Below are 25,095 nucleotides of genomic sequence, written 5' to 3' on the forward strand. Positions count from 1 at the left end.
TTTGTAACGTTGTATATAAGTATATTTGATATTTCGTTGTCTTTTAATTCCTTTATGAAGGAAAAAAGAAGTGCAGACATCAATTTTCAAGGTTACCCGGAACTATTTTAAGCGAGGACAAATAATCAGTTTCATTGTACGCATGTCTGTTATTAATAGGGATCCCGGCTTGTTTTCCTGAAATATTTTCAAGTTGGGAAAGAATGGGCAAAAAACACAAGAAGCATCATAAATCTGATAAGAAAATACTCGAGCTTGAGGGTGAGTGTATCTAAAACTTTGTATACTTTAATTCCAAAGTCTACCAGATCTTATCAAAATGTTCCGATTCTTTAAAGCTTGGACAGATCTTTAACTATTTCGCAAAACAATGGATACATTTGTCTCGTCTTTTTTTTTAATAATCGAATTTATTATTGTTGGGTTTTTTTATTAGTCAAGTTTATCTTTAATTTAAATTTAAAACAAATTATTAATATTACGTTTATAAAAAAAAATGAGTTTGTTTAGAGAAAAAAAGAAACATTTCTAAAAAATATGTTGCTTTGTTTTAACACTACAGTTTCCGACCTATATTTTGTAAGAAAAAAAAATTATAAATGAAAATAATATTAAATCTTGAAACGTTTGAGCCGATCAGATTATCGATAGTTTGCTATGAACGAAAATATTTATCTTACATTTTGTTTTATTATTTTTCTAGAATTCAAAATATAGTTCTAAATTCTTTGACGTCTACCTTTCATTTATTGAACGATTGATTATTAATTAGTGATCATTTAATCTTATACATTACAATTCAATAACATTATCAGAACAGAATAAGCATACGACAGCTTTAGACTTTGACGGTTCATATCAAATCAAAGAGAATTTGTTGCCAAATAGTTAATGTTAAACACTGAGCCTGTATGTTGTTGTTTCAAATCGTGTTTAAAACATTGATATGTGTATCTTTAAAATATCTTACTTCTGTTATTCTATCTGTAATATATTTATATACACACATACGCACACACACGATGGATAGTCAATAACTGCTTTATTGATATCAAATTATGATTTTCTCACCGTTAAAAAATCAATGCTCTGATAATATATACGAATGAGTAAATTTGTCAGCTGCTCAGATAAAGATTTGAGTTAGTCTGCTTAAATCAAATCCATTGGGATATTGTTTTTCTTTTAGAATTATTAAAATAAGTTGAGTGTTTATTTTCAATAAGGGATGAAATAGTACGATTGTTGCTTATCCTCGAGTCTGCTCTGATGAGCAAAAATATGCTCAAATGCGCTCCAGTCATGACAGTTCCATTTGTTTTTTTTTTGTTTTTTTTTTTCCATGCTACATTATATTCAATGTGTCCTTTTTTTTTATAAGACAGTGGAGAATTATTTGAGGGAGATTTGGCTGTTAGCTCATAGTACCTTGTCAATTCAACCATGTCGTGGTTATCAACAGTTGTATCGAATTCATTTTTTATATTCTTAGTCATCCAACCCTTTAGCATTCAGATTATTCTGTCAAATGTAATACTTATTTGTTCACATTATTTGGAATGAATCATGCATTCTCTTGTAGCTTTGAGATGTCTATGATGTGATTATATATTTTTTGAATGACTTCATAGGGTAGGTGTGAGAGGTCAGATCAGGCCAGTTTGAACATAAAACAGGTAGAATATTTTAGCTTGATTTCATTATTGTTATCATCATCCTTTAATGTCCTCCTTCTATGCTGGCATGGGTTGGATGGTTTGACAGGAGCTGGCCAGGCAGAAGACTGCACCAGACTTCTATGTCTGTTTTGGCATGGTTTTTATGGTTGGATGCCCTTCCTAACACCAACCACCCTACAGAGTGGAATGAGTGCTTTTAATATAGCACCAGCACAGGTGAGGTCAGTTTTAGCGTGGTTTTTACAATTGGATGCTTTTCCAATGCCAACCACTTAACAGTGTGGACTGAATGCACTGGCAGGGTCACCAAGTAACTTGCAAACAAAGATCTTTGAGAGGAGACAGCCAGATTAAATAGTAAAAGGTTGATATTCATGTTCCATCCTGGCATGGGTTGAATGGTTTGATAGAAACGGATGGGTCCAAGAATTGTGCCAGGCTCAAATGTCTCCTTTGGCATGGTTTCTACAGCTGGATGCCTTTCCTAATGCCAATGACTTTACATGTACTGGGTGCTTTTTTATTTTCATGGTACCAGCACTCATGAGGTTGCCATGCAGGTTGCAAGATTATGAACATTGAGAGAAGCAGCTTTATGATAGGAGATGAGGAATTAAAGTGTAAGAGAAGGAGCCAGATCAGAACGGGTTTCTTGTTGTCGAAGGGTTACATCTGAGCAGAACAAGTTTATCTTGTAAAAGGGAGAATATACAGTAGATTATGGGGTGGGGGAAAGAGTGATCATTTTTTAAGTGTGAGATATATATATATATAATTATATATAAAGGGCATTAGCTGTGTAGTAATGCCTCACGCTTCGAGGGACTAAATAAGTAAAAAACTACCAAAAAATAAGCAACATATTTACTGAAAGCGAGGGAATGCAGCTTTCAAAATTTATCTCTTAAAAACATTTAACTCAACGGTAGACCACTGGTTTCTCAATCAAATACAGAAAAACTGTGAAGTAACCTGTATTCTTTTGTTCATCAGTACATGTATGGTCAAGATACATAAAAATAAACAAGAATCAACCTACCACGATGTAGCCATCACAGTACGATGACTTCTGTTCATAATTATATATCCATGAAAGAGATTTGAATTTGTATATATATATATATATATATATATATATATATATAAGATTTAGATTCAAGATTGAATATTGCATTTAATGTAATGCTCGCATTACTTAAATAAATGGAGTAGCATGAAATGTGCGTACTGCAATCATCTTTGAAATCTGTGTTGCTTATTTTGATTTATATATATATATATATATATATATATATATATATATCCATAGACACCTGATAGACAAGCATTTAGTTTATAGGTCATCACAATGTTCAGTCGGTTACTCAGATGCACTTTGCTAACCAATGAGAACTGGTCAAATTTACTCAATAATAAAACCCATAAATTAAAACTACACATACACACATTTGCATACATTCACAGACAGACACACACACACACACACACACACACACACATACATGCACATATATATATATGTGTGTGTGTGGGGGGGGGAGAATTTACTAAAAAAACAACAGACGAAGACAGGTGGTGTAAACAACAAAAGGATGTGTTAGTTTAACGCTCAGGAATAGCGAAAGTCTTTGACGTTTCGAGCCTACGCTCTTCAACTGAAAGGAACACAGAAAGAAATAAGGAGAGAAACAAGGAGAAAAAAAATATAAATGTAGTGGTCAGCGATCTATCATGGCGAATGATATATATATATATATATATACATACACACATGCACATACACATACGAACATACATGCACACAGTTTGACTAGTTTTTTAAAAATGATTTGCTTAAACTCTTCCTGCAAAAAAATGATCAAAATCTGTTTGTGTTCCACAGAGAAGCCATCTGAAAAACCACTGAAATTGGTATTAAAAGTTACTGAACCAGTACCTGAAGTATATACTGGGGACACTGAAGAACGTAGGCATAAACATAAAAAGAAGAAAAAGAAAAAATCCAGTGAAAAAGAAAAACACAGACACCATGAAGATGTATGTATAAATGCACTCCTTTTTTTATCTGTCTCACTAGGAGATTTTTTATTTTTTGTTTTGTTAAGGAATGTGAAAGAATCTCTGATCAAAATGTTTATTTCATTTTCTACAGTTCCATTTACAATTCTGTCAGGATATTTAATCATAGTAGTTTTTCTGTCTTTTCTTGTTTTTTCTTTCTTTTTTTTTTAAATAGAGGACTTATTAGTTCATTGGGCCCTCAATGCAAATAAGAGAACATAATGAATGCTGTGCCAAAGACAAAAAAATTTTACATTATAATTTATATCATTGTAGATGCTAATTAAAGTGTTAATTTCATTAACCACCTAAAAACTAATCACACAATTATATTTAACTCTCCCTACACTGATTAAATTTTTGTGTACTAATGTGCAATTACTGAATGCAAAAAAGTTCTTACAACTTCATTCTACTATTAGCCAGTAAAATTAAAATATGCGTGAAATGTGTAGAAGTCTGAACAGTACCTCACTATCAAAAGCAATTATACTTGGTTCTTACACAGTAAGGGTTAATAAAGCCAAATATATTTCCATGAAGTACATACATATACTACTTTGTGTTGTGGACTTAGCCAAATGACAGTAGATAAAAGGGAATCTGAAGAGACTGGTCTGTGTCAGTAAGATTTGTTTTATTTGATGAAAGTGAAAGTGAAAGAAGGGATGCAATGAAATTGTTGTGAGGGAGTGGATTATCTAACATTTCAGAGATCATCATCAAGGTGAAATTGACAGCAAAGAAAAAGAAAGAGGACAGTGTTTCTATTTTACAGAGAAACAAACCCACTGAAAAACCACTGTTTGTTTCTTCAATGATCTCAGTATACACATCAGATACTGGCTCTGTAACTTTTAATTCCTTGAAGAAGAGCTCTATCTGACACATTAGATCATTCAACTCCTCCCTCAGCAATTTCACTGTGTTCCTTCTGTTGGTTTTTCTACATAACAATAGAGCTTGATTAATAGAATCAGTAGAATAGTAGACGAAATGTCTACATTTTTTATTTATAGTTTTGAGGAAGAATTGTTAATATGCCTGGAAAAATGCTTAGCAGCATTTCGTCCATCTTTATGTTCTTTGTTCAAATTCCACCAGAGTTGATAAAATAAGTACCAGTTGAGCACTGGGGTTGATTGACTTAAGCCCTCCTCCAAAATCGCTGACTTTGTGTCAGAATTTGAAATAATTTTTATTATATTTCAAAATTAATAGGATTTCTAGAGATTTTCCATGATCATTCTGGATATAAATATGTATGTGTATTTGTTTGCATTTCTTTCTGAAAGAGAAACCGGACACTTTTTTTTTTTTTTTTTTTTTTTTTTTTTTTTAAATTTTGAAGAGTCATTTCTGTAAACATTACTATATTTGATGACTCTTAATTATCTGTGAAAAAAAATTATATTTGCAGGGACGTCCACATAAAAGAGAGCGTGATGAATATGAATCTGAATTACATTCACATTCTCCACCATACTCCTCCCCTGCAGCAAAACAGTTATTTTTGTCACCTCCTACATCCACTCCGCATCCTCCAGATAAAGCAGCTGAAGATGATGAGCCTATTGAAAAACGGATGAAACTGTCTAACCAAGAAGAGGAACCAAGTAACATGAAGACGTTCCTTAAGTATATGACAAAGCAATTCCAAAGGTAATTCTCTGAACATTTGCTTCCATTTCTTTAACTCCTTTCTTACCATGTCTCTTGAAATGCAGTATTTAAATTAATTTTGTAAAATAACTTTGTAATTATTAAGCTTGTATTTGGAAAATAAATTTGCATAAAATTTTGATGGACGGTACCAGCCAAGTGCTGGTTTTCATTTTCATTGCAGCTCTCTCTCTCCCTCAAGCCCCAATGCTCCTCTAGATCAAGAGTGGAAGGACCAAAAGTGTGTCTTTGTTTACTCGTGGATACATAGGCACTTAAAACAATTAGCAGAAACATGATACATACTATCAGGCTATACTTGCTTGCAAGTAACAATGAAGGTATATACATGTCTGATCTCCAAATCAAGTGAGAGAGGTTGATCATTAATGCATTTTCTTAATTGGCTGACAAACAAGACGAAGGAGAACATTCTATGCTGTTGTTGGGCCAGTTACAAATAGCAGCTAAGTCTATCTCAAACTGCACTGAACTGCTATAAAAAAAAAAGAGGATAGATTGAATAAAGAAAGCTTAGATATATACTCTCTTTTACTCTGTTACTTGTTTCAGTCATTTGACTGTGGCCATGCTGGAGCACCACCTTTAGTCGAGCAAATCGACCCCAGGACTTATTCTTTTGTAAGCCTAGTACTTATTCTATCGGTCTCTTTTGCCGAACCGCTAAGTTACAGGGACGTAAACACACCAGCATCGGTTGTCAAGCGATGTTGGAGGGACAAACACACATATGCACATATACGATGGTCTTCTTTCAGTTTCCATCTACCAAATCCACTCACAAGGCTTTGGTCGGCCCGAGGCTATAGTAGAAGACACTTGCCCAAGGTGCCACGCAGTGGGACTGAACCCAGAACCATGTGGTTGGTAAGCAAGCTACTTACCACACAGCCGATGTCTGAAGAAAAAAGAAATACCCCCATTATACCAGTGATCATAGATCTTCCTGATCAGTGTTGACCTGGGGCTAAACAATAACTTAAAACAAATTGGTTTCATTTTCATTTCTTTCATAGGAAAGATACCCATGGTTTCTTCGCCTTCCCAGTTAATGATGTCATTGCTCCCGGTTATTCAAGTATCATTCAAAAGCCCATGGATTTCAGCACAATTCTTTCTAAAGTAGATGACGAAGAGTATGCTAGCACAAAAGAATTCAAAGTAAGTTTGGATCCATTTACTATTTTGTTTCTTTATGACTTTGAATTTAGATAGATTATAATTATTATAATTTTTATGGTAAATTTTGGTTCCCATCAACTTAGAAATTAATTTAGCTTTGTTTCTTTAAACAGGATTAAAAAAAAAATTAATGGCTAGATTTTGTTTTATGACAACCAGGTTTGATCACCAGGATAGCATTTTAGTCTCAAAAAATCTTTATAATCACAATTTGCTCATGCTTTGATTCTTTCATTGTCATATTTCTATTGAAATATATTTTGTTCTGATTAATTTTGAAAATAATAAAAAATTTATTAACTTTGTCGTTAAGAAGCTGATGTTTAGAACATAAATGAATGTGAAATTTTAATGGATATCAGAAGGGTTAAATAAAAATATTTATTGGAATTAATTCTCTCTAAAGATCATTAAAATTTTGATTTTCTCTTATGTTATTCTCAATATTTTGCTCCCTAAATTTATATTGTAAAATCAGGTAGTATTTTTAATTCTTCTTCTTCTTCATGTACAATCAAATCCCTGTAGTCACCATGAATATCTTTTTGCTAGATGTATCGAAAATATTGTAGCTTGAACTGTTTAAGAAAAGTATAGTTCTGTGAATGACTTTCAGGTCAGGCGTGACTGGGATAAGAAGTTTGCGTCCCAACCATATGGTTTTGGATTCAGTCCCATTGCTTAACACCTTGGGCAAGCATCTTCATTTTGCTGCCCTGGGCTGACCAAAGCCTTGTGAGAGGATTTGTAAGACAGAAACTGAAGGAAGCCAGTCACATGTGTGTGGGTGTATTACTGTCTCCTTGCTTTGACATCATGTGATAGTAGTAAATGAGTGTCACTGTCATTAAAGCGGTGTCCTTTGTTTCCAATCTTTCAAGGCATATCTAGTCATAGGAAATCTTATCTTACTTGGAAACAAGTGAGGGTTCGTGGCAAGAAAAGCATCTAGTTGTAGTAAATCTACTTCAACAAATTTCATCTGACCCGTGGATGCTGAAATGATAACAATGATCTTTATATCCTTCTTAATGTGAATGTATTATGAGAATGCCAAATTCCAGCAGTATTTGCCTTGAGAGGCCCTCTCATATAGACATACAGTGCTTAGTGCACACACACTTATATCACAACAGACAGGGGCATTCAGGCGTGGGTGCCAGAACTATCAGGTCACATGATTTCAACATACTGTGCTTCCTCTGTCTCAGGCATCCTTTTGCTGCATACCAGCCAAATGCTTGGAAAAAGACAATAACTGCACATGTTTTCAGAGTTACCTACAATGCTTAATCAGTGATCAATAATATTTTCATTGTAATTCTGTATAATACAACTTTGGGTGACAAACATAATCCAACACCTAATTCAAGATTACCACCTGACTTTTGAAAACTTTTAGTAGAGTTGACTCTTTTGCAAGCATTTTAGGCCAAGTGTATGATGTAACAGCACCTTCAACCACCAGTCACAAAGACCCTAAAAAGCACTGTCCTTCCTCTTCTAAGCCACTACAAAATTTTTTATTTAATTTATTTTTTATGGTCTAATAGAAATACTATCGTGGAGGCGCAATGGCCCAGTGGTTAGGGCAGCAGACTCACGGTCATAGGATTGCGGTTTCGATTCCCAGACCGGGCGTTGTGAGTGTTTATTGAGCGAAAACACCTAAAGCTCCACGAGGCTCCGGCAGGGGATGGTGGCGAACCCTTTTGTACTCTTTCACCACAACTTTCTCTCACTCTTACTTCCTGTTTCTGTTGTACCTCTAATTCAAAGGGTCAGCCTTGTCATACTGTGTCACGCTGAATATCCCCGAGAACTACATTAAGGGTACACGTGTCTGTGGAGTGCTCAGCCACTTGCACATTAATTTCACGAGCACGCTGTGCCGTTGATCAGATCAACTGGAACCCTCGACATCGTAAGCGACGGAGTGCCAACAACAGAAATACTATTATCAGTCTTGTCATTTCTACTTTTAATTGTTGTGTATACATTTGATATTAATATTTACTTTCTTTAAATTTATGAATTTCTATTTCTTTATATTTTTGCAGAAAGATTTTATTCTTATGTGTCAGAACGCTATGATCTACAACAGACCTGAGACTATTTATTATAAAGAAGCGAGACGTTTACTTCACATGGGAGTAAAACAATTGAGCAAGGTATAAGTTTTATTACATTCCATTCAGAAACTGAAAAGAGCTAAATTGAAATTTTGCTCTATCTCTTTGGTTGATATTTCTTGGTAAAACCAATTTGTCAAGAATTAATAAAACTAGTGGTAAGTAGCTTGCTTACCAACCACATGGTTCCGGGTTCAGTCCCACTGCGTGGTACCTTGGGCAAGTGTCTTCTACTATAGCTTTAGGCTGACCAAAGCCTTGTGGGTGGATTTGGTAGATGGAAAGTGAAAGAAGTCCATTGTGTGTGTATATATATATATATATATATGTATGTGTGTGTGTCTGTGTTTGTCCCCCAACATCGCTGGACAACTAATGCTGGCACATTTACGTCCCTGTAGCTTAGCGTTTTGACAAAAGAGACCAGTAGAATAAGTACTACGATATTCATAAGTGAGCATCATTGTCATACAGGTGAGGTTGTTAATTTCCAGTCTTCCGTGAAAAACATGACTAGCTGTGAGAATGTATTTCCTCACTTGGAAACCAGTGAGGATTGGCAATAGTGAAGCCATAACAAAATCTGTACAAGTGGACATTAAATGATGATGATGATGATGATACATGTGCTTGTTGTTCTAAACAGAAAAATACTTTTCCTATAGTTGTTAAAAAATTGACTTTATTCTTTCATCGTCGTCTGTGGATTTTTCCATTGTTCAGGAGAACCTCCTTGGTATGAAGCGTAACCTCGATTTTATGAATGAATTGACCATGGAGGAACTTGGTCTGGAAGATGAAAGTGAAGATAACATTATCGGTGTCAATGATGATAATTTTGATTCCGTCACAGATGACCAGCATTCCAAAGAAAAGAAGCACAAAAAACAGAAAACAAGGTAAGAATTGAACTATTTAACCCTTTAACAATCAGATCTCTCTGTCAAATGTATGGCTTATTTATTCACATTGCTTTGAATTAATCACACATTATCTTATAGTTTCAAGATTTCTGTGGTGTGTGTTAGTATATTTTTAGAATGACATTGTAGGGTAGGTGTGAAAGGTTGGATCTAGTTCATTTTAACATACAACAAGTAAAATATTTGGGTTGGATATTGGCAGTTTAACCCTTTGGCATTCACACTATTCTGTCAAAAGTAACATATATTTACATTGTTTTGAATTAATCATGCACTAGCATAGCTGGGGGCAGTCGGGAGGGGGGGGTAGAGGCAGTCCACCCAGGGCAACACTTTTTGGTCTGCTGTAAGCAATATGTGTTTTTTGTGGAGTCCGGGCGGGGGGGAACAGAAGGCGCACACACTCTAGTTATGCTAGTGGCTTCGAGATTTTGATGAGGTAGCTGTTAATTTTTAGAATGACATGATTGAGTTGGTGTGAGAGGCCGGATCTGGCCACTTTGTACATAGAACATGTAGAATATTAGGGCCAGATATTGGCAGTTTAAATGCTAAAGGGTTAAAAACCTCTTGTAATAGTCCTTGAGTCATATTAATCTCTCTCACACTTTAACAGTAAGAAGTCATTACAACACTTTATAGTAATTTTTAAAATACACACATATTTAAGGAATGTAGGATTATGTTTTATGTTTTTTTTATCTTTTAATTCAATCATTAGACTACGGCCATGCTGGAGCATTGCCTTGAAGGGTTTAGTTGGTCAAGTCCACCTCGGTGCTTATTTTACTTTTTCATTTTTAAGTCTGGTACTTATTTTATTTGTCTCTTTCACCAGACTGCTAACTAACGAGAACATAAACAATCCAACATTAATTGACTACAGTCTAATGACTGAAACAAGTAAAAGATAGATGCATATAAATCTATTTTACATTGTGTCTTTTTCCTTTTTTCTAACCTATTTCTGTGTTAGCTTGAGTCGATTTGAAGCGATTCCCGATAATATGACACCTGAAGAAATTTTGGCACAAGCTCGTGCTGCAGCAAAAGAAGCCGCTGATCTGCTTACATTGAGACAACCGAAAGCACAGGTAAAAGATTGATTTACATTACTTAACCTTTCTCTTGATAGCATCATCTCACCTGAAACCACACTTGGGGCTTTGATACAAAGCTCCAGTTTTAAAATGATTGAAATTAAAACTTCCCATCTAAATCTCATGTTAACCCTTTAAGAATGGGTGTGGCCTATTGACACAATATGCTTTCTTCCACAGAGGATGGGTGTGGCTTATTGACAATGCTAAATTCTGAAGACAGGTGTGGTATATAAGCCACATTTGCATTATAAGCTATTTGGTTGATTATCATCTTGTATTTTTCCTTTTTTTTTTTTTTTGCATCCTGCATGGAAAGACTTATTTATATCTGACCTCAAAGGGTTAATCTACGTTTCAAATATTAGTTTAATAATGATAAAGCTATTTACATTCGATAGATATTTGTCCTCATCTTGTTTGTTGTTAACACGTTTCAGCTGATATACCCTCCAGCCTTCTTCAGGTGTCTAGGGGAAATTTCGAACCTGGGTTTGAAGACACCTGAAGAAAGCTGGAGGGTATATCAGCCAAAACGTTGTGTTAACAACAAATATCCGTCAAATGTAAATAATGTACATAATTCCTCATCTCTTAAATATAGAACTATAAAGTTATTTTATGAAATTTTTCGTTATTTTCAAAATGAACTAAAATAAAAGGCTGTAGTGTATTTCAACATGAATATGCTAACAAATGAGTTAAATCAGTGGTTCTCAAATGGGGTCTATAAGACCCCTGGGGGTTCCATATAAGCTTTTGCAGGGTCCATGAAAAAAATTTTGCTTTAGATATATTTATTGCAAAAAAACAGTGCAGTTTCTTTTTCTAATGTTTTACATAGTTCAAACTAAACCAGTGAATGTGTGAAAAACAAAATAGAAATTTTGAAAGAAGCATCTATTAAACTAGTTTTTAAACATTGAGTGGCTATGAGAGTCCACCAGAATAAAATAGTAATCAAAGAAGTCCGTAAGTTAAAAATATGGTTGAAAACCACTGAGTTAAATAAATGACTTTTACTATAGCTATTTAATACTGATGTATTATGATGACAAACTAAGTAGAAGTCACCCTGACCACAATCAGTTACATAGAATGGGATTTCTGTGTGAACTTTGCCTTCTCCTAATGACAGACAGTGTAAGATAGTTAGCAGTTATCTTTGAGATTTTTTTTATCAAATATATCAAAATGAGATCGAAGTGATCTGGCTTTTTTCTTTCCAAGTAAAGAAGTGTTTTGGCATTTCAGCTCACAATACACAAAATATTTTAACAATTTTTATACAAGTGCGAATAATATTTAACTATAAAATTGTTGTGTAGTGAAACTGTACATCCCTCCTGGTAAAAAGTGGTAGTAACCAGCCATTATAAATAGACCAACAGCCGGTTGACAGAAAGAAAAGGTCAGATGGTCAAGAGTACGTGTAGACTGTGTTGATAATCGTGTCTGTGTTGATATAGTAATCATACTGTGATACGGAGTGAATGTTATGATGCTCCAACCTTTTGAGGATACGGAGTGGTTGGCGTTAGGAAAGACATCCAGCTGTAGAAACTCTGCCAAATCAGATTGGAGCCTGGTGTAGCCATCTGGTCCACCAGTCCTCAGTCAAATCGTCCAACCCATGCTAGCATGGAAAGCGGACGTTAAACGACGACAATGATGATGAACACTGTTACAACTAGTGGGTGGGGGGTCGCACAGTGCCAGATGGAAACATTTTATCCTCAACTTTGGAATATAACATTATCTGTCAGAGCGACAACCATCATCAAAAGACAGATGCAACAGTGGCAAAAGACCACTTTACAACAAAAATACAATAGGATTTTTTAAATATCAGATTGGTATGGGGGTGCACAGGAGTAAAATAGGAATCAAAGGAGTCCACAGGTAAAAAAAAGTTGAGAACCCCTACTGTATATGTTAGATGTTGTCCCTTCCTGTCTAATTTCTAAAATATGCTAATCTCCAAATCTTTATGAATCACACAACAGCTGGACTGTGGCTGCACTTTCGCACTTCAGAAAATCTAAATGAAGTATTAACATTAAGTTAAAACACAAATAAGAAGACATCTCACATTTAATGTTAACACGTTGCACTGTACAATAATGTGTTCTTGGTTTTCTTATACTTTCAGTATGGTTTCTTAAGACGACGGAAAGATGGTAGTACATCTTTGACCATCTTGAACCCAGAAAATGATGGAAAAGGTATGGATAGTTTTATTGTTAGGACATGGATTTGGTAGATGGAAACTGAAAGAAGCTCGGTGTGTGTGTGGGCGGGGGGGCATTGTCTTGATATTTAGCATCACCATCATACAAACTTGTACATTGTTCATTTCCAGTCTTATCTGACAAATTATTTCCATGAGGACATATTACCTTGCTAGGAAACAGCTATGGGTTGATGACAGGAAGAGCATCCAGCCATAGGAAATCTGCCTCTACAAATTCAGTCTAACCATGCAAGCATGGAAAAGTGGATGTTAAAATGCTTATAATTATGATTACATTGTGGCTGTGGCTTAGTGGTAAAGGTATTCAGCTCATGATCATATGGTCATGAGTTCAATACCTGGCGGTGTGTTGTGTTCTTGAGCAAGACACTTTATTTCATGTTGCTCCAGTCCACTCAGCTGGCAAATATGAGTAGTTCTTGTATCTCAAAGGACCAGCTTTGTCACAATCTCCCTAAGAACTACATTCAGAATATGCATGTCTGTGGAGCGCTCAGCCACTTGCACATTAATTTCACGAGCTGGCTGTTCTGCTGATCGGATCATTTGGAACCCTCGTCATAACCGACAGAGTGCCAGCGTAACTACATTTGTGTATTTGCAGGTATATGAGTCTTTTGCTAGCAGGAACAACACAATTTTATATGAAATAATACCATATTGTGTTGTAAATTTTTATTATTTTTCATTCTGTTCCCAATTAAAATTAATTCACTTTGTATTGAGCATCACTTTTTTTATCTATTTTAATTTCAGTCAGTGATACTGAAAAAGTTGTGAACCTTGGAGCCTTGGCATCAAAACTAACTAATGGAACCGGAGTTCTAACAGGTTTTAAAGAAGATAAGCGCAACAAGATCTCTCCTGGTATTTCCCATTTTCCATGAAGTTCTTTGTGGTTTTTAAAACTTTAGCATATATGCTTTACTGAACCAAACAGATTTTACTAGATAATTTAGTGTCTTTAGTTCTCAGAAATTTGGTATCTGTTTCTCTTTTAACACCTAGGGATATTATCTGTTTATTTGGGACACAACTGCTTTGAATGTTCTTTTCAGTTATGTAATTGTACTCTTTGTAGTTGTTATCATTGGTGGTGGTGGGGGGGGGGGAGCTTTCATCAAAGCAGCTTGTGTAGCACAGAAACAACTTATTCAACATTTGAATGGACACGAACCATCTACATCAGTCAGTACTCGTATCCATTTATTCTTAGTAAGGTACTGACTGCATTTTTATTGAGACTTGCTAGAATAAAAGGCAAAATTGTTCATTGTTTTAATTGAACCCTGGACTGTAAACCACCAAAATTTCTTCTCAACAAATTCTACTTTCTAGACAAACAAACCCATGTCTTCGAAAAGACAATAGGCTAGTTCTTTGGTGAATGTTTATCATTCTGTTAGCTTTTTCACTAAGGTCCTTTCATTGCACTTATATTAAGAATAAAAACTTTGAATCATTGTACAGAACTTGTCCTACAACTTCCTTGAGGGGTTTCTGCATTAATAAATCAAAACATTATATACAGCCAAAGTCTGTGCTGCAAATCTACTCGCCAAAGTAACAATTATTTGTATCCTCACACCAGCACAAGACTGTACATGCACATATCTTCCCTCAAGTGGTAAGTTCACCCAGCTACAAAAAGGAAAGCATTAAGAGAGGAATAATACTCCATGCTTGAAAACAGCCTGCTGTATCACTGTTTAGTATTTCTTAAATTTCCAATACATCTACTGGTTACTGAACTGATAGATACCACTAACAACATCATTAATTATTGTTATTACTATTATTATTATCAAAGGCTTGTTATATACAATGCCTTGACATTTCTTCTCAATCATTAGATTAAAATATTTACATAGAAGTTCTTACTGATTAATTCTTTTTCTATTTATTTTAGCATTTAGAGTTTATATAGCTGATGTTGATTTATGTTTTCTCTTTCAGTGTCGTATCTTAATTATGGTCCATTCAGCAGTTATGCTCCGTCGTTTGATTCATCTTTTGCCAACATCACTAAAGAAGAATCTGATATGCTTATGACAACATATGGTGATGAAACAGGAGTACAGTATGCCAAAAGGTACATCTTCCTTAGATTATTTATTTTGTTGTTTTTTTAAAGCTGTAAATATTTCAGCTTCTAACATACAAGGAAGGACACCCAGCTATAGAAACCATGCCACAACAGACAATTGGAGTCTGGACGGCTCCATGTCAAACCGTCCAACCCATGCCAGCATGGAAAGCAGACATTAAATGATGATGATGATTTGAATGCTAAAGGGTTAAACTTGTATTTTTCATCATTAAAATAATTGATTCTGCTCTAGTAATATTCATACAGTATTCAAACCTCTCTCTTTTGTTTTTTGTTTTAGTATAATGGCCTTTGCAGATTCTACAGGGGATTACACTATTAAAATGGTTGACAATCTATTAGATGTTCTAACAAACGGAGAACACAGCCGTGTGCAAGGACAAATTGACCAAGTAAGGGAGTAGAGTTGTACTCTTCTTTAACCTATTCAATTCATTTCATTTTTCTCTTTAAAGTCCTTCATATGATGAAAGGTATACACTTGAATTCAAAATAGAATGGTATTCATGCAAAAATGACTCATTGCAGTCAGTGAATCTGTAGCACCAGAAACAATTTTGAACAAGAAACATATCTGAATTGTATATATGCACTGTGTGACTGGCGCCCATGCCAACGTCGTCTCCTTCATTGGACACTAAACTCTGCTTGCGAAGACCTATTGGGACAAGTGAAAGCGAAATCGTGATGGCACCTGTGCCCAGCGTCACCTTCCTGGCAATTGTGCTAGTGGCACATGTAAAGACATTCGAGCAAGATCATTGCCAGTGCCGATGGACTGGCTCCTGTGCAGGTGGCATGTAAAATACACCATTTTGAGCATGGCTGTTGCCAGTACCGCCTGACTGGCCTTCATGCCGGTGGCACGTAAAAGCACCCACTACACTCTCAGATTGGTTGGTGTTAGGAAGGGCATCCAGCTGTAGAAACTCTGCCAGATCAGATTGGAGCCTGGGGTAGCCATCTGGTTCACCAGTCCTCAGTCAAATCGTCCAACCCATGCTAGCATGGAAAGCGGACGTTAAACGATGATGATGATGAAGGAAGAGTATTATAAACACTAGGTGCAGTTTATGCCGTTTGTTCCCTATATATGTTTTACCATTGTAGCTATTTGCATCCTCTGCACTGGCTGTTCATAGTGCAGTTGAATGCTGGTTCACAACAGTTCTTCAGAGGAACACTTTATTACATTGTTATATATATGCGTTGTGTGTGTGTCTACTTATGTATCTAATTTTATTGTAGCGGAAGAAAGAAGAAAGTAAGAAACAAGCTCAAGCTGCAGCTGAACTTGACCAAGCAATGGCTGCTGCTAGTGCAGATACAAGCTCACAGGTAATTAAATCTTTCAAATTAATTACCTTTATCAATTATTATTATTATTACCTCAGCCTTAGCAAAAGCAGGACTATTGTTTTCAGTCACGTTTGTTTGTCCGTGGACAAGATATCTCAAGAACTGGTGAATGGATTCAGATGAAACTTTCAGGGATGTTTAGTCATGTGACTGGCACGAATTGATTAGATTTTGGGATCAAACAGCTACCAGACAAGGATCCTGGATTATTTATCGTTTTTCTTTGTTTCTTTTTGTTTACTTAATTTTTGAGAATGGTCGTTTGTGAGAGCAGTTGAGTTTATTTCAGATATTCTCACTTTAAAAATCATCTCTGACTAATCATTGAGAGGATGCTGGTGTTGCCTTGGCAAAGGTTTGCACTCTCTGAGTGCTCTCATTATTATTATTATTATTATTATTATAATATCTAATGCTTTGTTTGGTTATTTTCATTAGGACCCATACGATGTTGACTTCGAATCTCTGAAAACTTTGTCAAGTGACCTTGGAATGGATTTGTCATTCCTGGATCATTTTGGTAAGTTCCCAAATGAGTTGTTATCTTTCAAACTTTTAATCCTTTAGCATTTAATCTGGCCATATCCGGCCAAAATATTCTACCTGCTTTATGTTCAAACTGGCCAGATCTGTCATCTCACACCTACCCTAGAATGTCATTTTGAACATGAACAATCACATCATCGATATCTCAGGGTTACAAGATAACGCTGGATAAATCCAAAACAATGTGAATAAATAAGCATTACATTAGACAGAGTAATCTGAAAGCGAAAGAGTTAAGGAATCAACACAAGTGTGCTAATCTCTGACATAGGTACAAGGCAACAGATCTGAAGGGAAAAGTTTTACCTTTTACATCAGCCCAGTACTTGTTTGTTTAATTTTATCTGGCTGTGTGGTAAGTAGTTTGCTAACGAACCACATGGTTCTGGGTTCAGTCCCACTGCGTGGCACCTTGGGCAAGTGTCTTCTACTATAGCCTCGGGCCGACCAAAGCCTTGTGAGTGGATTTGGCAGACGGAAACTGAAAGAAGCCCATCGTATATATATATATGTATGCGTGTGTATATGTTTGTGTGTCTGTATTTGTCCCCCCAACTTCGCTTGACAACCGTTGCTGGTGTGTTTATGTCCCCGTAACTTACCGGTTCAGCAAAAGAGACTGATAGAATAAGTACTAGGCTTACAAAGAATAAGTCCTGGGGTTGATTTGTTCGACTAAAGGTGGTGCTCCAGCATGGCCACATTCAAATGACTGAAACAGGTAAAAGAGAGTATAAAAACATAAGGCAGAATTGAACCTGATAAGATTTGAACTCTTTTATTGTTGTCAGGAGGATAAATAAATAATACTGCAAGACAATTTTTCTGTTGTCTACTGATTTTGCTAATCCACTATCCTGATTTAACCTTTATGTATTAACACTAAGTTTTAAGCTTCTACAAGCTCAATGAGGGAACTTCGAAATTGCAAGGATAATCTGGATCTTGACTGAAGAGAGAAAACTCCGAATGACCTGTCCGTGTTTTCTTTGTATCATCTATCTGGATGTTTTGTCCCTTTCTTGTATCACCTAACTGTCTTGATGTTTCACGTTCTTGTCCCATTCTGTATTATTTATATATATATACATGTATGTATACTTAAAAAAATAAATGGTATACTTTGAAGTAATTTTGTAATCTTTTACAGAAAAGGAAATCAGCAAAGAGAAGGAATTACAGCAAAAGTTAGACTACACTGCAGGTCTTATTCAAGATCTTCATTCCACACAGCATGATCGTCTCAGTGCTAAACCACCAGTTCATCTGGCCTTTGTTCCTGGGCCTTCACAAAAGGAAGCACAACTTGGTGAGTAAACTAATTCTGTAAATAAAAACCAGAATCCATGGAAACTAGGAGTGCCACTCCATTGGCAAGAGTTATTTAATAAGGTTTACAAATTTGGATAAGTTTGTATATTCTAAATTGATTCTCTCCAAACATAACATGCATGCGAACTTTGCTAAAGTATGTATTCAGCACCTAACATGGCTTGAACCTATGATATAGGCTGACTAGTTCGGCATCTAAACTACTCAGCCTTTCATTACATAATAGAATTTTTTGTTTGGTCCCTATTTAAAGAATATTGGGGTCTTAAAGAATTCTTTGTGGCTTAATTTTGTAACATAACATATTTTGAATGGTTTGTTCCCTATTCATCATCAGGTTCCACATGATGTATAATGAAAGAATAAAAAGTAAACTGAAATACAGTGTCTGAAAAACTATTAAAAAAAAATTAACTTAACAGTCCTTCCAAAGGCACTAATAATGATTTATCTTTAAAAAAAACTTTCAGGTACAATTTGTCTTCATGAGGCATTAAGTCTGAACGTTTATATAATGTGAATGTATAGTGCTTCAACCCAAGAATTGAAACATGGACTGAGCATTGCGTCTCTCTTTCTCATTAATTACATATTTTTTGAATATATAAAATGTAGAACAGCATGCTGGCACCACATAGAAAGCATGCAGTACACCCTGTAAAATGGTTGGCATTAGGAAGGGCATCCAGCCATAGAAACCATGCCAAAGCAGACAACTGGGGCCTGGTGTAGTCCTCCAGCTTACCAGCTCCTGTCAAACCACCCAACCCATGCCAGCATACAAAATGGACATTAAATGATGAGGGGATGTCTATACTTTATCAAGTATTAAATCTATCTTCTAACAACAATATCTGAAATGTTATTTTGTTAATTAAGATATCACTGGACAGAAATGTAGTATTTCTTTGTACACATTTTGTTGAAGCACCATCCGAACATGGCACCTGACAGGCTCCCGTGCCAGTGGCATGTAAAAAGCACTAGCTGAACATGATCGATGCCAGGCCCGCCTGACTGGCTCCTGTGCCGGTGGCACGTAAAAAGCACCCTCTACACTCTCGGGGAGGTTGGTGTTAAGAAGGGCATTCAGCTGTAGAGACTCTGCCAGATCAGATTGGAGCCTGGTGCAGCCGCTGGCTTTCCAGACCTCAGTCAAACCGTCCAACCCATGTCAGCATGGAAAACGAATGTTAAATGATGATGATGATGATGATCAGTTAAGAATCCTTTTGTTGTATATCAGCAACATCAAAAACTGTTAAATAATCTTTAACAAGATTTTTTATTTTTCATTTTGCAGCCAATAAAGTAACTCAAGAACTGCGAGAATTAGCCAAACAGGTAAACTATTTTATTATATTCACCTTTATCTCTAGTGTCCTTGAGTAAGGCTCTCTATTCCTCCTTGTTCTAGTTCACTCAGCTGGCCAAAATATGTTGTACCTATAATTGAAAGAGCCAGCCTTATCACATTCTGTGGAGTGCTCAACCACTTGCGCATTAATTTCCCAAGCAGGCTGCTCTGTTAATCAAATCAACTAGAATGCTTGTCATCATAACCAACAGAGACCCAGGCCATTCTATTATCATTGTCTGCTACCAAACATAAACTTTTTTTTACCAGTAAAATTTCCTTGTAAGAAAATATAATGAATTTAGTGTTTTGAAACAAAAGCTTGTGTGTTAATTTGATATTATTCTTACAACTTAGAGTGGTGAGCTGGCAGGACCATTTGCATGCCTAGCAAAATGGTTGACTTTGCCTTTCATCCTTTTGGGGTCAATAAAATAAGTATCGGTTGAACACTGGGGATCAATGTAATCAACTAGTCCCCTCCCCCAAAATTTCAAGCCTTGTGATTTTAGTAGAAAGGATTATTATTATTATTATTATCATTATTGTTATTATTATTAAGACGTCGAGCTGGCCGAATCATTAGCACACCAGGCGAAATGCTTAGCGGTATTTCATCTGTCTTCGTGTTCTGAGTTCAAATGCCACTGAGGTCAACTTTGCCTTTTGTCTTTACAGAGTCGATAAATTAAGTACCAGTGAATCACTGGGGTTGATGTTATCGACTAGTCCCCTAAATTTAAGGCCTTGTGCCTATGATAAAAAGTATTATTATTATTATTATAATTAGGACGTTGAGCCAGCAGAATTGTTAGCATGCTAAGCAAAATGCTTTGTGGCATTTCATTCATCTTTATTCTGGGTTTAAATTCCATCAAGGTTAACTTTGCTTTTCATCCTTTCTTGGGTCAATAAAATAAGTATCAGTTGGGTAGTGGGGCCAATGTAAATGACTTACCTGCTAACTCCAAATTGCTGGCCTTGTGCCAAAATTTGAAAGCAATATCATATATTGATGACTTATATTTTTTATGAATTTTTCAGGCTAATCCAGGTGCTGTTGTCAGTGTTAAAGCTCTACGTAATGCCATGGGGATTTCAAATAATCCCATTGATGATCTCCTAGATCCTTACAATCTGGATGATGATGATAACGGTCAAGCTTTGTTGTCTGCTGTCGGACAAGGAGAAGAGTCTGCTTTACCAATGGACATAGAACAAGAGCTTAACGACTTTCTTGAACAGGGTTCCTTGTTGAAGCCTAGCCAGTCACCCAAAGATACCAAAGTTGGTTTGGATCAGAACACTGCTCTTTAAGTTGACTGAATTAATTATTTTGATTTTGAGAAGAGTGACGAACCATAAACGAATATACAAACAAAACAGAACATTCATATTTGATTGCCTATTATTTTGGTATTCCACCACAGTTTATCATAATTTTTTTTTTTTGTTTTTTAAACCATTCCCATTGTTTTATCAATATATTTGGAACTCATTTGTTTTTATATACAGATATATTTCTCTCAATGATTTATCTTTCCAACATTTACACATGTATTTTCATATTCCACATGTACCTTCTCTTCCTCTTCCCTTTTTTCAGAAGTTATTAGTCAAGTTACCCGATTTATACATATTGTTTATTTCCTCATCCTATTTAATCCCGAGCCATTAAAGACCAGCTAAAGTTCAAAATCTGTTCATCATTTGTCACACTCACTCTCCAACAGGGTATGAGACGTTTTGGCACAGCCGTTTTGGCATCACTGGTTCCATGCTGACTTACTTGACATCGGCTATTTTACTGTTTCTCTCCTTTTGATTTTACTCTCTGTAAATGTATTGAAGAGAGGTGAAAGTGCTTAAGTCACTTGCGTTCAATTAATGAATTGTATTCTCTCTCTCTCACTCTCTGATTGAACATCTAGTTATGTTTGCATGTGTAATGCCCCCCTCTCTCTATATATATATATTTTATAATTCTGTACATGTGTGTGTGTGTGTGCATGTATGTTTACCTCCAGCACCATAAAGTACCATCAGCAAAATAGACTGAATGTCCAATCAGCTGTGTCAAACCATCAGCGCCCAAACAGCTGCACCCAATCGTCTCACCCCCATCTCCAACACCTATTTGTTATGGATCACCAAAATTAGCATTATTCAAACAGCCGACACTTCATTAATGTCGCAATTAGTGCTCGAATCTTCATTTGGACCTTGATCAACTTGGAAATATATATATATATTCCACTTTTCTCATCACTCATCAGCAAGTTCTTTTTTTTTTTTTTTTTTTGTCTCCTTCATTCAAACATTTTTGAAAGAAGAAATCTTCTCTCTGTCTTCTAATCCTTTAAAAAAATTTTATTCTTCCTTAAGAACTACATTGTCGATGAAACCTTACAGAAAACACTTCACCTTTCATCTGTTGTTAATATTGTACATCTATTTATTGGTGGTTGTTTCATTTAGTATTCATTGCTGTATTTTTCATTTATTTTTTTAACGAAAGAAAAATTATATCAAACACTTATGTACAGAATAGAAGTAAACTGAAATTATTATTATTATTATTATTTTTTTTTTTTTACATTTTACTTCTGAAGAATTGTAGTAGCAGTAGAAACAATGCAGAGGGCAGCAGGCCTAATCAGATTCCTTCTTGTATCTTGTTCAGTGGCTCATAGTTTTTAAAACATGGATAGCTTTTGATCCATTGATTCAATTATACTTTTATCTGCTTCTGTTAATGGCCATGTGACTAGCTAAAACAAAAACAAAAACAAAAAATGTAAATAAGTGTAAAGAAAGAATACACTGATTTCTTTTTAACTTTCTATTCTTTGATTGTTTAACAAAAGCAAAAAAAATAAATAAATTATCTTGCACAAGTTTGATAAATAGGACCAATTGCTTAACTTTTCCTGATCAGATATATTTCTTAATCCCTGTTGATTTCAGGGGAGATAAGGAAGGATGGACTAAAACAGCTTCTTGTCATCTGGACCAGGAGGAATTCAAGTCCACATTGCAAGCAATTGAAACCTCTATCAACTTACTGCTGCTGCTGCTTATAATGAAATGTACCACCTCATGGAATCTATTTATGAATAGGAGGGTCATTGATACCTGAGACTCAACTATGAAAACCTTCAGCTTTCCACTGAAAAATCCACTGAAACATTTAGATACCTGGGGTTGTAAACCTGTCTTCTTGTTCTTAAACGTTAGAAAGGCAGTGAGCTGGCAGAATTGTTAGTATCAGAAAAAAATGCTTTGTGGCATTCATTCCTGTTGTTAACGTTCTGAGTTCAAATCCTGCCATGGTCAACTTTGCCTTTCATTCCTCTAAGGTCAACAAAATAAGGTACCAGTCATGTACTGGGGTTAATGTTATTGACTAATCCCCCCTCCCGCTGAAAATTGCTGGCCTTGTGCCAAAATTAGAATTCTTTATTAAATGTCAGAAGTCTGAAACTTTAAAATTTTATCACTTACAAATTAATATTTTCACTTTAAGAATTACCATTATCAATCATATTAATTAAAAACATCATCAACATTTTTCTTTAACCAAAGTTCAAACTTTGGAAGAGATTAACCACTTTGATACTGTCTATCAATTCAAAAACTGATTTACTATTAGTTTCAGTTTACACAAAAAAAAAAGAAAGAAAGAAAAAAAGCAAATGAAGTCTCTATTACCAATTTGAATTAAATATTTTGCTTAATTAATAAAAACAAAATCTTTCCAATAATCATTTGTTTATTGTTCAAAAGTGATTTCTTAAGTTTTTAAATATATTCTTTTCAGGGTTACATCAAACAAAACTTGAATTTCATTCAGTTTCAAGATTTCTTTGTTGTCATTATACAGGAGCAAGTGTAGCTGTGTGGTGAGAACTTTGCTTCCCAGCTACAGGGTTTTGGGTTCAATCCCACTGCACGATAACCCAGGCAAGTGCCTTCTACTACACACACGTGTGTGTGTGTATATATATATATATATATATCATCATCATCATCATCGTCGTTTAACGTCCGCTTTCCATGCTAGCATGGGTTGGACGATTTGACTGAGGACTGGTGAAACCGGATGGCAACACCAGGCTCCAGTCTAATTTGGCAGAGTTTCTACAGCTGGATGCCCTTCCTAACGCCAACCACTCAGAGAGTGTAGTGGGTGCTTTTACGTGTCACCCGCACGAAAACGGCCACGCTCGAAATGGTTTTTTTTATGTGCCACCCGCACAAGCCAGTCCAGGGGCACTGGCAACGATCTCACTCGAAAATCCTACGGGAGCCAGTCAGGCGGTACTGGCAACGGCCACGCTCAAAATGGTGCATCTCATGTGCCACCCGCACAAGAGCCAGTCCAGGGGCACTGGCAACGATCTTACTTGGCTTGCCGGGTCTTCTCATGCACAGCACATTTCCAAAGGTCTCGGTCAGTAGTCATCGCCTCGGTGAGGCCCAATGTACGAAGGTCTTGCCTCACCACCTCAGCCCAGGTCTTCTTGGGCCTACCTCTTCCACGGGTTCCCTCAACTGTTAGGGTGTGGCACTTTTTCACACAGCTATCCTCATCCATTCTCACCACATGTCCATACCAGTGCAATCGTCTCTCTTGCACACCACAACTGATGCTTCTAATGTTCAGCTTTTCTCTCAAGATACTTACACTCTGACGGGTATTCACATTGACATTACACATCCAATGGAGCATACTGGCTTCATTCCTTGTGAGCTTACGTATGTCCTCAGCAGTTACAGCCCATGTTTCACGGCTGTTCATACGCATGCGTCATACAGTCTGCCTTTTACTCTGAGTGAGAGTCCCTTTGTCGCCAGCAGGGGTAAGAGCTCTCTAAACTTTGCCCAGGCTATTCTTATTCTAGCAGCTACACTTTCAGCGCACCCACCCCCACTACTAACTTGGTCGCCCAGATAGCGGAAGCTATCGACTACCTCTAGTTTTTCACCCTGGAATGAGATAGAAGTTGTTTCCTGTTTGTTTACAGTCTTTATTGCACCTGAACATCTGCCACAAACAAAAACTAACTTGCTAGTTAACCTGCCTTTGATGTTGCTGCACCTCTTATGTGTCCATAGCTTGCACCGGGTACATCTTATAGAGTTACTACCTACTCCTTTTCTACATACTGAGCAGGGCCATCTACCTGAAGGGGTTTGTGTTTTATCTACCTTCCTACTTATTAGGATTTTGGTTTTAGCTAGGTTGACTTTAAGGCCCTTCAATTCTAGACCTTGCTTCCACACCTGAAACTTCTCCTCTAGTTCTGATAGTGACTCCGCAATTAGGGCAAGGTCATCAGCATAGAGGAGCTCCCAGGGGCAACCTGTCTTGAAC

The 25,095-nt window shown here is 36.1% G+C and overlaps 1 protein-coding gene across 1 annotated transcript; it reads left to right on the forward strand.

Moving 5' to 3' along the window:
• Positions 1 to 133: 133 nt before the first annotated feature.
• LOC106869480 (bromodomain-containing protein 7) lies at positions 134 to 23,482 on the forward strand. Its single transcript, XM_014915236.3, has 16 exons — positions 134 to 261; positions 3,562 to 3,716; positions 5,161 to 5,402; positions 6,440 to 6,584; positions 8,666 to 8,776; positions 9,461 to 9,636; positions 10,637 to 10,754; positions 12,913 to 12,985; positions 13,771 to 13,881; positions 14,971 to 15,106; positions 15,405 to 15,516; positions 16,373 to 16,462; positions 16,922 to 17,003; positions 18,180 to 18,338; positions 19,665 to 19,705; positions 20,763 to 23,482. The coding sequence occupies exons 1-16, from the start codon at positions 204 to 206 to the stop codon at positions 21,033 to 21,035; spliced, it is 2,082 nt and encodes a 693-aa protein (XP_014770722.1). The 5' UTR covers positions 134 to 203; the 3' UTR covers positions 21,036 to 23,482.
• Positions 23,483 to 25,095: the final 1,613 nt, after the last annotated feature.

The sequence above is a fragment of the Octopus bimaculoides genome, chromosome 6 (assembly GCF_046866305.1).
Source record: "Octopus bimaculoides isolate indiv1 chromosome 6, ASM4686630v1, whole genome shotgun sequence".
Classification (NCBI taxonomy): domain Eukaryota; kingdom Metazoa; phylum Mollusca; class Cephalopoda; order Octopoda; family Octopodidae; genus Octopus; species Octopus bimaculoides.

Coding starts and splice junctions, on each gene's coding strand:
- LOC106869480 (XM_014915236.3), top strand. CDS start 204: ATGGGCAAAAAACACAAGAAGCATCATAAATCTGATAAGAAAATACTC. Junction 9,637..10,636: donor CACAAAAAACAGAAAACAAG/GTAAGAATTGAA, acceptor TTTCTGTGTTAG/CTTGAGTCGATTTGAAGCGA. Junction 16,463..16,921: donor GTGCAGATACAAGCTCACAG/GTAATTAAATCT, acceptor TATTTTCATTAG/GACCCATACGATGTTGACTT.